The sequence below is a fragment of the Xiphias gladius genome, chromosome 21 (assembly GCF_016859285.1).
Source record: "Xiphias gladius isolate SHS-SW01 ecotype Sanya breed wild chromosome 21, ASM1685928v1, whole genome shotgun sequence".
Taxonomy (NCBI): Eukaryota; Metazoa; Chordata; class Actinopteri; order Istiophoriformes; family Xiphiidae; genus Xiphias; species Xiphias gladius.
This window is the reverse complement of record NC_053420.1, coordinates 13,091,154-13,110,471: the sequence shown is the minus strand read 5'-3', so window position 1 is coordinate 13,110,471 and position 19,318 is coordinate 13,091,154. Positions and strand designations below refer to the sequence as shown.

The window sequence follows — 19,318 nt, the reverse complement described above, 5'->3', positions numbered from 1 at the left end:
GATGAATCTAAAGCAGCAGCCAAGGACACCGACTGCCTGCTTCGCCAAGAAAAAAGCACTGCAGAACCATCTCACTGTTTTAGGGCTGCTCTCATCATATGGTTTCAGCATTCGCACAGAGGGGGCTGAAATCCAAGTCTTAACTAAATAGGCTTTAATGTAACAGAATATATTAAATATTGTGACCAGTGTTCATAGAGAGTGCCACATATGATGTATATTATGTGTAATATAAGTCTATAATGATGTATAATAAATGGAAGGGGGTTTGCTTTATATGGTGTTTTCCATATGAAAGACCATAAAACTTTATTACAATTTTGTAAGTGATAAATAAATGAAAATGTTTTATGCAGTAATATAATGTCAATTTCTTTACATTCTTGTTTCTCCAACCTCAGAGGAAAGGCCTCTATACTCCGGGTGGCTTACCAGTATCTTGGTGGTATAGGCGCTGTTGATGGAGATGGCATTGACCAGTAAGTCCAGTGATTTGGGTGGCAGAACTCCAGGATCTGGGATTTCTTTGTAGTGCACATCTCCAACGTAAAACTGCACAGCCGTCATGCGGTTGGTAGTTAGCGTGCCTGTCTTGTCAGAGCAGATGGCGGTAGCGTTGCCCATCGTTTCGCATGCATCCAGGTGACGCACCAGGTTGTTGTCTTTCATCATTTTCTGTTGGTAGGAAACAACATGATTATGACACTTTGCAATTAATATTGTAAAATCCTATAAAATATCTGAACTATTAGATGGTAACCTGAAATAGCCTATCAAATACATTTACTGCTTGAACTTCAGTGGCTATAATGGCTACCAATACAAAAAAAGGGATGTCTGCGCTTATATAATATCATAAACTGCTTACATAATTCACATCAACAGCCAAAGAAAGAAAATGTCTTCCACACTTGGCCTTCATCATAATTTTTTAGTTTGCGGCTGCGAATTGAGTAAGTGTGTTACCACAGTGCTATACCATAACTATACCATACCCATGTATGCAAGCAAATCACATTTTCACTCTACAGAAATGTGCACACAAAAAGTTGAATGAAAATAACCCAAAATAGCACAAAAAATAAATACATTAATGAAAAATGTGGGATTGTTTAGCAGTTTTTTCAATCTTCTCAGCAGCAGCTAATGCTTAGGTTTTGTTTTAAGGCATATTGAAGTAAAGCTCAGATAATCAACTTATAATGGGTAAATAAAGACCACAGCTAAATGCATACAATGTGTAAATGGACAGCCCTTACAGCAGAGGTACAGCAGTACCACAGTGTATGTACAGAATTTGGCATTGCTCACCTTGACAGAATATGCCAGGGAGATGGTGACAGCCAGCGGCAGCCCCTCTGGCACGGCCACCACCAACACAGTCACACCGATGATGAAGAACTTGACAAAGTACTGGATGTAGATGGGAGTGCACTCTGGCATCCAAGGGTGCTTCTGCATCACAAAGTTGTCAATGGCAAAATACAGGACCAGGATGATGACTGTGATGGCTGACATGAGCAAACCTGAAAAAGATACAACAGGTATCAGCTGAGGAAAGGAAGGTTGTAAGATGAAAGTGAAACATGCATTTAAAAAAACAAAATCTTGTCATTAGAAACTGCCAAGGGCCTGGAGGGCAAGTGTTTGATGATTCAAGAGTCTGCGTCTGAGTGGAGTTTCACTTTATATTTTTAAATTTGTCTGCTGATTTGGTCCATCAGCGTAGCACCTGGGGAGCAACTCAAGTTCTTGCCAGTACCTTAGCCCAGGGTGATTCCTAATTCCTACTGTTACATGCATGTGTTTAGGTATGGGAAAAAAACAGAGCAACTGAAAGGAAACCAGAGCAAAAAATGTGCAGCTCCCTTAAACTTCACAGGGAAAGGTCCCTGACTGTCACTGAGCCACTATGCTCCCTTAATTGAGCTTCACATGGGGGAGTTATTTACTCCTAAGCATGTCTACAATTAATAGAACGTATTATTGTTGCTTTACAGTACATGTAGGTGTGCTAATGCCAGGGTTCTGTGCATGCTGGCTGACTTGGATTGCATACTGACACACCTAAATTGAAGAAAGACAATTATTTTCTTTTTAGTTACATGCTTTTGTTGTATGGACATGTCAAAATATTTACTTTGAAAAAAGTGAACACTATTAAATGAGGGATAAATACATACAGGATTACAATAGTAATCTGATTTTTCTGCCTTGTATCCAGGGGATTGCCAGGTCAAAATGTACCAGGCTTGTCAAACCTCATTCCAAAAGAATACAACATCATACAATAAATCAATGTGCTATTCCAACGGTCTTTATATTTGGAAGTGGATATCTCTTTATGATCAGAAAGCATCAATGAGTGAGGGTAGGCTAAATATTAAAGGCACCTCTCAGTATAACAGAATTCAGTTCAACAGCACCACATACTGCATCCTCCAAAATGACCATAAAACTGACTCAACACCTCTCTAAAACAGTTTCAACATTACTTTTAGTTAGGTGTACCTTATAAGCTAGCAAGTGAGAGCATATTAGCTTGTGGGTGTTGGTCAATTCCAAAAGGATTCAATTCCAGATCATAACCATAACCACTTATCGCCCTTTCTTCCATTGTCAAACATCTATGATTCCTCTTCGTAGGCATAACTACATGCCAGCATGTGTGGGGAAAATAATTATGTGCTCATGACAGTTCATAATTTGATGCAGACAAAGATTTCCTACAGATGGTGTATAGACAGTCCCTTTCACCAAGGTGTTCGTTAGATTTCCGTCGCATCTCTCCTTACTGCTTAGATGAAGGTCAATGCAATAAGATGCATAGAGCAAATGCAATACAGTCACATACTTGTCATTTATGTTAATGAAAAGTATATATTTGGTGTTGTTATTCTTTCCCTGATCGCTAATGAGGCACATCTCGTGTCAGGTAGATACAGACCAGGTGTGGCTTATCAGGAGTATACAGAGATCAGATGAGCCACAGTGAAGTACAGCACATAAAAGCAGACATAGATGCCAGGGGGTCATAGGCATGGACATCTATTACATCCAAACATTTTCTGCCAGACCCGTAGGATCACCATATGATCTTACAGTGCTGCTTGTATGCTAATCCATCCACGGTATTTCATTCTTCTGACACCATGTACTCATTCCATCACTCAGGCCAACAGTCTGGTCTAACAGCACACTGTAAAAATGAAGACTTCCTTAAGGGATTCTCTGAAAATGCAAAACCTTCAACTCTTGACTAAGTGAAACAAAAAAAAGCCGCAGCCGGGTTCTTTTCATTCCTTCAATAGCTATCAGGAATATTTTGAGGATTTTGGTGATTCTACATTTAAGAATCCTAAAATCTCCAGACTGGTCGAGAAACCTTTGCATTTCATGGCTGAAATTTGTTCAGCAGTAATCCTACCGTGTTGCTGGTTGGAGGACACCCACAGTGTGGGCACACTGGCATGTGGGGATCTGTTACAAAGAATGCCTGCTGGTACCGATCTACTTTAAGTGTGTTAGACCTCAACTCCTTGATGCCTTAAATTGCTTTAAATTAAATTACAAACAATTGATTATAATATGGCTTGTATAACTGCATAAGTGAATAAGCTGCATACTAAAGTCTCAGTTGCTCCCATTACAATGATTCAACAAATCCCTGGAGGATTTATAAAGGAAAAATAAAATGCACAGGCTCCTCTACTGTTGCATAATTCTGACACTTAAGCATTCTTCCTAACTGCTCTGATTGCTTTGAGCAACCAAGAAGTGAGTATTCTCTTCTCGTCTTGCTTTGATCGACAGGATGATGGTTCAGTACCTTGTTGTCCCTGATTTAACTGCCTGACTGAGTGATGGACTTGTCCTTAAGTGATCTGCTGTACCTGCTTTGCCAATCTGGACGGCCAATTTTGTCAGCTTCCCTTGCAGCACAGACTTCTCTTTCTTTGAAACAGACACCTTCTTCCTCTCTTTTTCATCGGCCTCTCCACCTTCAGCACTCTTTAGAGGCTGCATTTCCATGGCAGCAGCTCCATCCTGCTTCTTTACTGTAAACACCACAGAAAAACAGAAAGCAGCAGTGTTAGAAATGGTGATTAAACCAAAAAAAATGAGGAGAAAGAGGCAGCCAGGCTTTAACACCCAGGTGTTACAATAGCTCCATTATTCAAGTTTAGATGTAAAACCAAGAAAAGATCATATTAGGTCACGTAATATGATCAACTTGCCTGTGAATTATCTTACTGTATAGACTATGAAAACTAAAAAAAGAATGATACTCTAGGTTTTGTTTGCTGTAGTAAGGGAAACATTGTGATTCTTATCAGTCTCCCTATCTTTTCATCACAAACAGATATTTACAGTTAGTCGTAAATAATTCAATGGTCCAACATCCAAGGTATAGGCAATGTTCACAGATTATTTAAAAGCCTGCCAAGCATTTCCAGAAAGTGAGGAAAAGGAAACCTTCCACACATACGGTGTAGCACATTTCAGACATGCAAGAAGAACTCGGTGAGCTTCAGATAAAAGAAAACAACCAGAAAAGAAACAAAAAGGGAGGTTAAAAGTTAAAAAGCAAAATACAAAAGAATAAAGATAAAAAAAATTCAATAAATCGAAATGGAGAATATATCTGTTTTTAGTACAAATAGAGTCCCAAGCCTTCTAGAGGTTTGTTTCAATGTGAAGCATAATAACTACATATTGATCTTTAGTTGTTTTGCTGTTTTATTTTTACCCTGAGAACATTTTGTAAACCAGTTTCAAATGGCCTTGGATGTTTAGAGGGTTCATATTCTAAAAGTAAGCCAGAAATATATTTTAGCCACTAAGTGATGTATGGAACAGTGCAGTAGTGCTTCAGTTTTACAACCTACTGGAAGACAGGCAGATAACTCAGTTGCAGGCTATATCTGAACTCATATACTGGCAATAATATGATAATTGGACTGCATGAAAAGCTGCTCTCTTATAATCATACTGACAACAAAACTAATCATTGGAAATCCCCAAATAGTAAAACCACGTACATAAATGTGATCATACATTTTACTTGACAAACCATCTCATCAGGGACTAGATTCGAACACACAAAACACAATTACCCCAGTTACATGCGTCTGAAATGACTTCCTTCAGAAAAAACAAAAATTGAATAAAACTGCTTCCACTAGTGGCTGTTAAAGATCATTTTGTGAAACACATATTGATCCATGTACATTAGATATATGTAATCACTCTTCTCACTTAGAAAGTAATTGATATTTCATCTGTAGAACCAGTCCTCAAATACCTCACTCTGCCAACCCCCCCCGAACATACACACACACACACACACACACACACACACACACACACAGTGCAGTGCTTCTCTGTTAATGTAACCCATTACCAAGAATTATTTCAGCCCAGTTTCCCCTTCACAAAGAGGCATGTGTTTGATGAACATTTGTCATACTCTCTGTTTGTACATTTTTGTTTTTCCACCTCCATAACACCAAACAGACAGCGTACATCTGCATCAAGCTGTATGCAGCAGAAGAGCAAGATCAAACAGTTCACATTAAAATACACTCAGGACAAAGGTTCATCTTCTGAAAGCTGCATTCTGTTCTACATTTACCCTTTCACCCCTTTGAATTGGGAATACTTTGACTTTTTCAGCTAATGTATATTGTGTATATTCCGTGTCACCATGCACAAGAGAAGAAACATACACCAAGGAGCCAAAAGATTATGACCACTCAGAGATGAAGTGAAAAACGTTCATTATCTCAATACAACGGTGCATGAAAGGTCTGGGATATATTAGACAGTAAACAAAACGTCAGTTCTCGTAGGCAAAGTGTTGGCAGGTGTAAAGACCGGAGCGACTCTGACAAGGGCCAAATTGTTATGGCCAGGCGACTGGGTAGGAGCACCTCTGTAACAGCAAGGCTTGTGGTGTGCTCCTGGTCAGCAGTCGTTACTACGTACCAACTCTGAAACAGGGTGTTGGGGGATTTGCTGGAACATGTCTGATCTGTGGTGACTCCATCTCACAACTTACAAGATGTAAAGGATCTACTACTAATGTCTTGGTGCCCAGATACCACTGGTCACTTTCAGAGGTCTTGTAGAGTATGTGCCTCGGCAGGTCGGAGCTGTTTTGGCGGCATGCGAAGGAGCAACAGCATAGTAGCCAAGGGCGGTCATAACGTTTTGGCTCATCAGTGTATTTTGACATGACCTGAATAATTAGACTTGTTAGATACACTTGTAGATACTGGCAAACTCATCAGCTAAATAAACAAAATTTCGAGTGGAAAGAATGCAAACAATTTCCAAATCAAAAGGATTTAGATGACTAAAAAAATACTGCCTCATAGTATAGCATAAGTCAATTAATCAATTAGTTGATATAAAAAAACATGTACCTTATAATGAAAGATTTATTTAACAATAATAAAAAAAAACAATACAAAACATTTACTGATATCAGCTTCTGAAATGTAAAAATGTGATTTCTTTTTCTGTTTTATATTGTTGAGAATTTCATTGATTTGGGGTTTTGGGTTTGTCAGATACAAAACAGTATTTAAAGGCAGCACTTTGGTAACCTGGGAAGAGCATTTTTCATTTTTTAAAATAACTTTTTATAGACTAAACTGATAGATTAACAATAATAAAAAATAAGCATTAGTTATACGCTATAAGGACACCATGAAAAATGACACAGTATCACTTTAATCCCAGACCAATTTATGTCATATTGTGTGGAGCAAATTTCATGAAACATTGGAAATGGGAAAACCAGGGTGTGGTATATAACTTGGGGAGAGTACTAACAGGACAGTTTGGGGTGTTTTTGGTGGATAAGGGTAGCCCAAGCAAGTTGAGGGACAGGCTAGTAGAGGGACAGGCTGCTGTTCTCTTCTAGAGAACAAGACAAGTTAACAACACAACAACAACAACAACAACAACAACAGAACAACAGACCAGTGACAACACATCAGTGACAGACAGAGTGAAGAGGAGGGATTTTCTAACCTAATATGACTGCAGGTAAAACCTGGGTCAAATAAAAGGTCTAATCTTACGCTTAGTATCTGGGATGTCAATAGGAGACTGACAGTGGACCGTCAAAGTCCCTTGGAATACATTTTGAATTAGTACTGCACAATCCTTTGAGAGATAGTGTGGTATTTAGAACAATGTAGGCTGAAATAAATAAAATAACAGAAAATTTTCCACCTGCATTTGACCCAGAGCTCACACCACACACCACTGAAAGTAAAAGATGAGAAGAATAAGGAGGAGGAGGAAGAGAGGAGGCATGGAAGGAGAGAGTGAAAGATATGGTTTGGTTACCTTTAATCTGGTTGCTCTCCATATTGCCATCTTGCATTTTACCTATGATGGAGACATACAAGACAATAACAACAAAAATAACCAAGGCAGACAAGTCAACAAATTATCACCACAGACAAAACACACACAGCGAGAACCAAAAATCACAAACAAGGAGACAGGAAAATGACCTTTAATACAACGTCTCTGTGACAGTCACATAGAAAGGCCTGTGATATGTAAGGGATGTAATGTAACTAGCAGCTATGGCAGCTACTGACATGGGGTTAATAAGATAAGATTTCATTGAGAGTTATACTAACACCAATCAGAGACACATACTGTTGTGTGCAGATTTTCTTGTAATGAAGTGGGAGGAAATAGGGCTTTGATAGACTATATTTTATTGCATTAGCAAATAATCAGGTAATTAAATTGTTTAATGGGCCTTTCTAAAATATAAATATTTTGACATCAATGTATATCGAGTGTGACATAATATTATATGGAATATTTAAAAAAAACAAAACAGCAAACCTTCTGCTGAATTTTTCTGTCTTTATATATTGTTTTGAATGACATACTCACACTATGACCACAGGTAATTCCACACACTTTATCAAAAATACGTGTCAAATCTTCACAGTATAAAATGAGATATCAAGACATAGAGCATTTATACTGAACACTGACAGTGAGGGAAAGTACACAACAAACACACTTACACACACACAAACACACCACACACGCGTACAGCATACACAAACAAGAGACAGCATGCATTAGAAGAAAATTCAGACAGCACATGCAAGATCACACAGTCAAAAGGGAAGCAGACTGGAGATGTGAGCAATACAGAGAGAGAGAGAGAGAGAGAGAGAGAGAGAGAAAGAGAGAGCCTGAAGGAAGCCTCCCACATGGTGAAGTTACATAAGAACAACTGGAGGAAAATCGAAATCTAAGTTTGGGGACAGTGAATTTATTATGCTGTTGGATTCTGCTTACGCAAGGAGTGAACTTAACTCTAACGTTCGTTTCAGTCAAACGGTATTTTTGTAAGTTACAGGATCATCTTGCTTGTAGTCCTATAGAGCAGCTAAGAGCCTAAGTAAGAGAAGTACACATGCAGTATACATCCTTTTGCAAGCCGATGAAACATAAAAGTCTTAAGCTTTCAAATCAAATGTATACACAATGTTTACAAAGTAAGAGAGCATTTATTCTATACTGCAGTGTTTATCCCACTATCTACCTTCGCTATAACTAGAGATATGCATTTTTGTCTCAGTGGTTAGCAGGCTATAAATTGCACAGAATCTGTCTTTCAGTGCTTTATACTCAAATGCCAGTAAGATAATTACTCAGGTAGAGCCGGAAGACCGAATTTTCACAGAATCTTCTGCATGTATGTGGAGAATAAATGGCTCATTTCACCCCTCGCGCCTGCATTAGCCAGTTCCCTGGAGTCACAATAAAGCTGAAGAAGACAAATCGCTCTGTTCCAGCTCAGGACAGCACAAGGTCACCATTACAGTGCAAATCACGCCCTCCTGCCTTGAGTACAAACACTTTGGGGCTGCTCTCCAAGGAGACGAAGATAAGAGAGAACCCAGTGCAACGATGAATGAAGTTAATCTTTTAGCATCTCGTCCCGCTAACATAAAAATGGAGGATTTGCTCTAAGTGATCTCAGAGGAGGCCACCACTATTCACCTAGCTTCTTGTTTCTTATCAGAAATCTGAACTTATGTAACAATTCTTTTATTTTCACTTATGCCAACAGCACAATTTAAAGGAAGAGCTCTACATTTTGGAAAAAACTCTTATTCACTTTCTTGTCAAGAGTTAGATGAGAAGATTGATATCTCTTTCATATCTGTTCATTCAGTATGAGGCTACAGCCAGCAGCCAGTTAGCTTAGCTTAGCACAAAGACTGAAAACAGGGGAAAACAGCTAGCTTGACTCTGTCCAATGATAACAAAATCCAGCACCTCTAAAACTCATTAATTGACATGTTATATCTTCTTAGCTCTTGTTTAATCTGTACAAAAAACAAATTGTAAAAACAACGTGTGGGGGTTATGTGCCGGCCTATTTCTTGGCTGGGAGAAGTGGTAATGATCCTCTAATCTAACTCTCAGCAAGGGAAGAAATGTGTTTCCCAAAATGTAGAACTATTTCTTTAAAGACACCCCACTTCAAATGCTGTTTCCTTATTCTTCAAAAAATCTTTTTTATGAGTGAATAGAAGAAGGCTTAAAAGGTTTCCACCACTTTTACCACTTTCACCTAATAAAGGGTTTTATTTGTTTGATTTTAGTTTGCATTTAAAGATGGAGCAAAAAAAAAAAACTTCCCAAGTAATTTCAAATTTTTCCAACACATGATTATAAGCATTACAAGACAAATGATAGCATAAAGAGAGGAAAAAGAAACAAGAGACTAATTTCGACACAAATAAGGAACACATGCACTGACAGCATGGAACAAAAGAGTCCAACACAACTGTGAGAGAAGGTAGAGCACAGGGTGAGCACCCATGGTAGGAGGCATTTGGAGAATGGAGAAGGTAGAAGGAGTCAAAAGTCACGACAGAAAGAGGCCAGAGATCAGATGTTTTGTCAACCTACCATTAATTAGGCTGGCACTGCCAGGGGCATTAATGCCTGCAGCCCCATCCGTGGCTATAGTTGCGATAGGGTGGATAGGGGGATGGGAGCAGTCTAGCCATGAGGGCCGAACATGAATGAACAAAACAAACACGCGCGCACCCACATACCAATGCATACATGCACGCACGTGCACACACAAGACAATGAACAGAAACAACATGGTTATAGCACATTTAAGAGATTCAGTGCATGTAGACTGTGTGTGAAGGCTAAAATGTGATCAGTGTGGATTATAAATGCATTTATTTGTATACGCAATTATTGTTATATCTACCTAAATAGTGTGATTTACCAGAAGTAAGAGCTTTAAGAAAATGTTACCAAACAAATATTGGACAGACATGAAACATGAAATCTGAACGCAACATGTGGAAAACAAAATAACAAACAGTAAAACCAGAGCTACAAAAAAGATAAACCTACTTATATTTAACTACTAATACTACTAATGATTTAACAAGATACTATTCGTTTCAATATGCTGTATGTACTGTAAATAATCCTATATGTATAGTAATCAGTAGTAAATATAAAGTATTTTACCTCTGACATATTATGTTTTGTCATAATTCTATACGTCATTTATTACCTCATTGAAAATCAATTGCTTTCTTTAATGAAACAGCCCAGCAGTGATTTTGGCGCAATTTTTTGATGAGTTTGCAATCCTGAGCAGTGTTTGATCAACAAATTAATATGAAAAATACCACATTTGGCTGATGTCACCTTTTAAAAAAGTCTCAGCTGCCTCAAGGTAACCCTAACTTCAACATGTTATATTTATGTAGTCTCAATGAAACTTTAAATTAACTTGTTTAACTTGTACTAATACAGCCAGCCATACGTGAAGTACTAAGTGCATGATATATGGTACAATTTTTTTGTAAGATATTAAAATTCATTTATATCATTGAAACAGCAACTTTGAATCAAGGATCAAGGATGATAACAGATGTATCAACATAAAGAACTTTTCAGTGAATGACAATTTAAAGTAAATTTGGACAGTTCAATGGCAGCATCCCTCGGTCCAGTTCCCGTTACACTGGGACAATAACGCATCTTACCACTGTGCTACAGCCAGATCACAATCACATTGTTAAAGCACTACAATTACAGTACAAGTCGAAACAAGAAGATATATAGTCTTTGTTAGTGTTCAGATCAGAGGAAGAAAGTATTATCCACAGAGGATGACATGTTTTTTGTTACCTTGTGTGATGAGACAGTACTGAAGCAAAATGCTTCAAAACATAAAGTATGCTATCTGTGCAAGCTACAGGAGGTACCTGCTCATTGAAACTACAGAGCTGTCCAAAGAGGCATGGCTAACAGTGGCAACAAATCACGACTGATGTAAATGTACATATGTAAGATGTAAAAATAGCATCTCACAAAAGCTTGTACTTTCTAATTTACTCTCTGCTGCTGGTACATGTGCTGTATACCTGCAAGGCTGTCACTCTCATGTCATTGTTCTGTTATACAGCAATAAGATGAGTCTGACAGCCTTTCTCTATTCATGCCATTCAACACGTTTATGAAACGGGACTGATGTTGAATGTTAGCTAGTTAGTTTGATGAGTGCGGTGCCTGTTAAAAGGGGAGAGGATTATGCATTGTGAAATGTGTCATCCGTCAGTACTTAAAAAGATGCAGTGTTGTGGTAATGATGCTTCTCTTTTTAAGTGAGGAATTAAACTGGGGCAAAGGTGCTTGGCTACAGAAAAAGAGTGAAGAGTAAAGGTGGTTTATTGGGGATCATCAGGGGTTAAAGATCAAAAGGATCAAGTACCACTCCCAGGGGTCAGAGAAAGATGATACTCTACCTGTAATCTGGTGTCCGTCTTCCACTGCCCCTCCTTCGAGGCGAATTTGGAACGATAAGAGAGTAAGGACAGTAATGCACCTGAACCAGCAGAACCTGGATACTGCAGCTCACAACTGTACCACCAACACTCATTTCATACAGTATCTATACATGTTCAGCAAAGATGATTGTGCACAGAGGCAGGTACTGTACTACAAATACCTACATAAAGGTTTTACAGTTCAGGTGAGTTAAACAGGTGGACATTTGTTCATTTGAGTTTATTGTTTATAACCTTTCTGATAACAAGGACAGTTAAAAACACTAATATTATGCAAAGCGCGCACAGAGTCAGATTTTCAGCACATAAGGTAATAAAATGACAAAAATGCTTTTTCAAGGGTACATTGCTGGGCAACACTGACAAAAAACAAACTGCCTCAGTACTCATGAAGCAACTGCAGAAACCTCTTTATGGACATGTTAATAAAACGATAAACTAATGATATAATCATCTTACCTTTCTTTTCTTTCTTCTCTTCTTCTTCTGTGCTGGCCCCCAGCAGGGTGAAGATGATTCCGGTCTGAGAGTTGACACCGACAGCAGTCACCACCATGCGCCCTGACCCCTCCATCACATGAGTCCCTGGAGAAAGGGCAGGGGAGTGTTATAAAAATATATTACAGCTAGATCAGAAATAGATTCAGTGTTTGCTTAGAAAGTGACATTCTTTGTGCCTCTGTCATGATTGTGTGCATTTGTGTTAATCAACGTCTCTTAATGACCTCAACAGTAGTCTCCACCCGGCTCTGACACTTCCATTTCACGAGACTAAGATAGACTAGAACACTAGGCTGCACTTCACTTTTGTGTATGTGAATATGTACAGTACGCACATAGAAAACTATTAACCTCTAGCAGAGTAAGTCGATGTGCGCGAATATGAGGCTAATTAAAGGAGGCAGCAAAAAGACACACAGCTAATTATCCACACGAAAAAATACCAAGATGTGAGAACAGATTAACCTGCGTCTCTGTTATCAGTGATATTCTTCATTTCTAAGAATCATACAGCTGCAAATTCTGGCGTCTCTGCTGCAGCAAATACTAAACCAATAAAGAGGAAAACTAGATTAAAAAACACTGACTTCCAAGCGGTCGCCAATGTCTTCTGCATTGATATTCAGATTACAATTAACAACCTTTTGTCTTGTGTCTGAGGTAATGACTGTAACTTGATTTGATTTTATTCACAATAGATTCTATGTAATAGCAAAACCTCAATTTTTAAAACAACTTGAAACATTTCTCCTGAGGCTTTCACCTTGACTGTCAACTTAAGTTATTATAAAATGTCATGATTATTTTGTACTATAAAAAACATGTAGAAGTTTGTATTTCTATAATTTACTTGAGAGCAGTGAATTGAAATATAAGGTTTTGGCATTAGGCCAGTAGGTATAATGAATCAATATTTGCACCATCCCACTGGGTGAAAAATGCTTGAAATGTAATTGTGGGCTTGTTTGACAGATTAATTAATTCCAAAATCCTTTCTGTTTTGTAGAGAGGAAGATGAAAAATAAATTATCATCTATGGCTGTGTAAAGAAGTGCAGGTCAGTACATACAATGCTATTTTGTGGTTGAAGAGATAAAAAAAAAAGTTGTTAACTTCAAATTCAACAGTCAACCAATTTTACAGAAGAGATTAACTTTTGAATTGAAGAGGAAAAGCATAGAGTTCTCAGTCTTAAAGTTGAGTCCCCACCTCTGCTTGTTGTCCCTATCTCCTTGACACAACATTACATGCAGGAAAACAGGACTGTTGACATACAGTATACACCCGTCCACCTCAAGAGAGTGCATCAACTGGCATCATACCAGACAACAGCATGGGGTCCTTGTCTGAAGACTTCCTGACGTGGTCGGACTCTCCGGTCAGTGATGACTCATCAATCTTCAGATCATTGCCCTGGATCAACACCCCATCAGCAGGAAGCAGATCACCTGCAACAACAGAGATGGCAGAGTTGCTACCTGCAGTGGATCTATTTACATTTCTGGGTTTGATAGGAACAAAGTTGTTCCTAAACTACAAGGATTCATTAGAGATGAACATGGGTTTGAGATGATGTGATTCAGGATAGGCTTTGACCACCGTAGTATATTTTTGTTGCATGATAGTATTATGAGAGGATGTGTGTGTGCTGCTCATTGTCTCGGTCTGTCTGCAGCTAATTAATTGCTCAGCTGTATCTTAAACATATTTAATTGCTTAAGGTGGCCATACATAACTTCAATCCCCTCAGCTACTGAGCCATAAAAATAACTTTACACAGAACAATGAACAAGCCAGTCGAGAGTCAGTGGGCATGTCCGTTTGGTCGGACAAGCCCTAGCTACTTCAGGTTCAAACATTTAATGGATTCTGTTTCAAGCTCTCTGAGTTGTGAATTTACACCAAGAAGATATTTGCAGTTTCAGTTTACTGTCCTTACTGTATGTAATAAAATGAGTAAACTCTAACACATGTAACCTATTTGACAATCTCCTCATACCTACCGTATTTGATCTGTGCGATATCCCCCACCACTATGTCAGCCACGGGCAGCTGGATGACCTGGCTACCACGCACCACCTGGAATTTCTGCTCCTGTTCAATGCGGCTCTGCAACCCACGGAATTGCTTCTCCTTCGACCAGTCATTGAAGGCCGTAACCAGCACCACACACACCACAGACAACAGGATGGCTGCACCCTCGATCCAGCCAGCGTCCGCCTCGCCCTCGTCCTCTACACCGCCTGCTGCCGCGCCACAGGCTGCAGTTTGGTAACGGTGACAGCAGGGAGAAGGGGAAAATTATATAGATGTCAAACGTTTGTAAGCACAGTGTTTTCATAAATGAGTACAGACTGAGGCATTCTAGTACCTGCAAATTTCATACACATACACAGTATACATGCTTATTACTATTACTGTGTGTGCAGTGTGTGTGTGTATATATAGGGGAAATAAATGCATGTGTGCAATTTCTCTGCATATGTACGGTGTGCAGAAGATAAATCACAACTCTGAAAAAAAATGAATTCATGAAATGTGCCTTTTCATTAATTTACTCTACTTCAAATGAAGGCCCTGCCGTCCGATGGCTGTGCGCTGACAGACTGGAGTAAATTCGAGAATGAAACAAGACCTATTCCCAGTCCTCCTCGTGCTGCTTCTTGTAAGGGAGCGACTGTCTACACATCTGGCTAGCTAACTTTGAAAGTCCCCGGTGGGCTGATTATCTTTGGACTATAAAACACTTGCAGCTCACAAGGGAACTAGTTCAGACCCCATGTTATAGACATTACATATGCAGGGTCTAATTCAACCAGCAACTATACTCTGACCTTTAGGACTGCCAACTCCAATGAACACATTTGTGCTCATGTATTCACGTAGGTTTTAGCACAAAGAGAGACATATTTAAAGAAACAATAAAAGGATGTCAATACATGACTTATGTAATTTGATCATTCATTGTTTGTTCTTTCCACATTGTCCTATGAAGAGAAGTCATTTTATTCCACATAACATTTTCTTCAGTTAATCATGTTTGGTCAGGGAAGATGGGTTTCTGATTTTGACGAGTGACAGCTCAGTACTTAGAGATTCAGAACTAGTCTACCTCCTTACAGAGTATGCAACGTTATATTCTGACTGACATGGGTGTGTTAAGTGAAGCTATTTTACTGTCTTGCAAACAAACAATGGTCTAGGAGGCTCTTACTAAGAACAACTGTCAAAAAAAAAAAGATTTCATGTAAAATAAATGGTGAATTATAGCTCTTGAAGTATGAAGTTAACAAATAAACAAATACAATAGTGCAGTCATTTTTTTAAAACAATTTAATTCTATGAATTCAGCCATTTGTGCTTGGTCACTGCAGCACATTAACAGTAATATGTACAATGAGCATAGTAGCTGTCCATGGTTCTGATTGTACAACTCTCTTGTACGAAATGTGTTCTTGTCTCTGTCATAGAAAGACACTTGCAATCATGCAGGAAGTTGTCAGTGGTGCCGAAGAGCCAAAAAAACACCCAAGCCAGACAAAGCACAAAAAATTAGCAAACATTTGCAGCTGACTGAGAAACTTACAACCGGGTGGCATGTAAATGAATAAATAAATGCCTATAAGCTTCAAAGGCAGATTAATTCATTTGTTTGGATACTTTGCCAAACCATGTTGGTTTCAGTGTCTACTGTATTTTTCACAGTTTTGTTTTGTTGCATGTTCTGTCTTTGATAGAGACATAATTAAGAGTCTACTCATTCAACTGCAGCCAAGCTGTTTCACATGTAAATGAGAATTAAGTCATCCCACCACCTTCTATTTCTGGACCATTGAGCTTTTATTTGACCTATTAATAGACAAAACCATAAACCAGCAGTGGGAAGTGTGTGCTTGGGTATTTATGTATGTGTGTGGATTGCGTGTAGGGTTTTGGTTGGACCAAGTTCTCTTGTTGTCAGTTATTTCTGTCTTGGTAGAGCTGACCAACACTTCAGAAAGCAATATTATAAGCCAATATGAGTATAGAATCAGTATAAAAAAATCAGTGCCTAAATGTTTTATAGACTACACTTTTTTTAGTGGTCTTTAATTATTTTTCTTCTGCGTGAAGTTTAAAATATATATAGTGTATTATTGTAGTATTACGTTTATAGGATTTATAATACACTCTCAATATTCTATAATTGTGGAATTTATAAGTACATTTATTACTGCGAATTTACTGTTATTTTATATGTAGTTTTCCTGTCATTTGGTCAAATTTACTGTATCAGAACGTCATCTTATTTTCAGGTAATCCTGCAAGTATCCCGCTTCAGTAGACATCTTTTTCACAACTCTTTAAAAACCAAATTTGAGGGCTGATTGCCATGAATGTTATTATATTGAATATGTGCTTGCAAAATGACGATGAATGTCGATATATAATCCTTATTATCATCCATGTTTTACCCTCAAATTTTGTTTTGGGTCAAAATATATATATATATTTAGAAAAATAACATGCTAATCATTACAAAAATTACTTTACATATTAGTTGGACTCTTGTTTCTAAGTGCCACTCCGCATCTAAAAACATCCTCACACCCCTATGGCCTCATGTGCATCTCTCCTCTGTAACACACTCATACATCCATTTGGCGTTTTTCTAAAAAAAAAAAGGTGATGGTATGCATTCATGTCTTTCTGAATCACTCTGCTATTCACAATTATTCATATCCGCAGGAGTATATGTGCTGATTTAGATTCATATGTATTCATATCTTTCAAATATAAGAAGAGACTTGTATATTGGCACTTTTTTTTGCCGCAAGTTAAAGGGAAGCTTGATTATGTATCTGCAGATGGACGCAGTTATTAGCATAATGATTCCTTTGGTATTTCTCTGCTTTATTTGGACTTGGTAATGCAGAGAGCTTATTCATAAAGCGAAACAGCTCAAAAGACACACAGAAGACAGGCAAAGCATCTAGGGGAAAGCGCTGTTGTTAAATTAAAAAAATTCCAGTTGGTCAATAATTACAAACTACAAAATGAATTAATTCCAGATTTATTGGATTAACCGGTACTTCTACCTGCATAAGAGTGTTTAAAGCCCTTAAAATGATGACTGTTCTGTTTGGCAGGGTTACTGAATTCCATTACTGTGATAATGCTGAGAGAAATGACTGATGTTGCTGACTCAGCAACTCGTTATGGTCTCTGTCTTCATTTCCTGTTTCACGGCTCACAGGGCTGATGTATGGGCACTGGGAGCTCAAGGTTATTTCTCTACTCAACACTTCATTAACCTTCCTGGTACCTTTCATATGCACATTTAACACATTCGTAATGTGCACGCAGGCACACACACCCAGAGAAATTAGCCCTCATCCAATGAGTCACTTGACCTCTTGAGGCAGGTCACAAACAAAGTGTCAACTGCCTCAGCAATTAAAAAGTGTGTGTGCATACATGTAGGTGTAAGTGTGTCAGCGAGTGCTAGTAATGTCAGAGGAAGTGATGTCAGTGGGCCAATGCAATTATAGTCCTCTGCTGTCCTCTGCAATAGTGGAGATGTGTGTGTGTGTGTGTGTGTGTGTGTGTGTGTGTGTGTGTGTGTGTGTGTGTGTGTGTGTGTGTGTGTGTGTGTGTGTGTGTGTGTGTGCGCGCTTGTGCGTCTGTCTCAAGGCCTCGAATAGAATGACAGATTGAATATTTTACTGGAAGTGATGTCACAGGAGCTGCTTCACTCACACTCTCCGCCGCTCTCTCCGGGAGGGTGGTAGAAGGATAGGCCCAGGGAAATCAGTGCAGCGATCTCCAGGATGATGAGGGTGACATCCTGCAGGGCCTCCCATACCAGCTGCAGGAAGGTTTTTGGCTTCTTTGGAGGTATCAGGTTTTTCCCAAATATTTCTTTTCTCTTGTCCAGGTCAGGTTGGGCACCTGCGAGACCTGTGAGGGGAAGACACAGAAAGAGAAGAAGAGAGGGAAAAAGTATTACAGATTTCTTGATAGTACATTACATCACTCTACAATGATCGGTGTGTGTAGGATATTCTTTAATGATGTATTGCGGTGAGTTCATATTGTATTTATTACTGGTTAACATTAAAGAAACAGACAGAAATCTACTTTATTTTTACATTTGATCCAAGAAAACCACCACTTTTATCCCCAAAAATCCAGAGCTGAAAACTGCCATGAAACTCTTTTAAGACATTTTTATTGTGAAAACCGCTGATCTAAAGCCAGCTTTGTAATCAATCTTTTTTTCTTGCTTTCTTTTTTATTTCTGCCTTTATTCTTCTCTCTTTCTCACTCTCACACCACACACAAACCATATCTAATTACTGGTTTGAGTCATGGTGGGTCACGGCTCTGCGTTCCTTATATAATTCTGCTCTAGAGATGAGGGCCTCGTGCTTTGACCTCATCCACCTCCTCATACACCATGAACTACTGTACATATATATCTTTTGCTCTTTTATCTGAAGCATGTCACACTGGCTCGAGGCACAATTTACCTTTAGACTACTGTCCAGAAAATTATTCTTATACAATAGCTCAAATAATGTCACATGCCAATAACATCACATGCAGTGCTTTGGCAATAGTCCATTTGAGCCTCATAATCCAAATAGCACTACCACAAATGAGTGTGTATTTGTGTGCCATTGTACTTTTTTCCTGTTTCCTTTTAAGATGCATTATTTAAGTTTGAAATGTGGTTGGTTTAGAATCACAGAACACTGTGTCTCTGCATGTGGTGCATTATATTCAATGTTATGTGTTAATTTGGATGTAATTTAAGTGGGAGTCTGTGCAATCTTACAATCTTACATAATGGACCTTAAAATTAAGTAGGCTTTGCTTAAACTATTATACTTTATATTATAAAGTAAAAAATGATGAATGTTCACGTATTAAATCAGCTTTTTCACAGC

At 38.5% G+C, this 19,318-nt stretch overlaps 1 protein-coding gene across 2 annotated transcripts in view; it reads right to left on the bottom strand.

Moving 5' to 3' along the window:
• atp2b2 (ATPase plasma membrane Ca2+ transporting 2) overlaps positions 1-19,318 on the bottom strand; it is a 69,235-nt gene that overhangs the window by 28,221 nt on the left and 21,696 nt on the right. For both annotated transcript variants that reach the window (XM_040116275.1, XM_040116274.1), the window contains exons 2-11: positions 18,126-18,326; positions 14,390-14,647; positions 13,709-13,834; positions 12,345-12,470; positions 11,844-11,876; positions 9,973-10,065; positions 7,363-7,404; positions 3,894-4,058; positions 1,312-1,526; positions 433-675 (exon numbers count right to left, since the gene is read on the bottom strand). In XM_040116275.1, the coding sequence (XP_039972209.1) occupies positions 433-675; positions 1,312-1,526; positions 3,894-4,058; positions 7,363-7,404; positions 9,973-10,065; positions 11,844-11,876; positions 12,345-12,470; positions 13,709-13,834; positions 14,390-14,647; positions 18,126-18,326 (1,502 nt within the window). The remainder of the gene's footprint in view (positions 1-432; positions 676-1,311; positions 1,527-3,893; positions 4,059-7,362; positions 7,405-9,972; positions 10,066-11,843; positions 11,877-12,344; positions 12,471-13,708; positions 13,835-14,389; positions 14,648-18,125; positions 18,327-19,318) is intronic.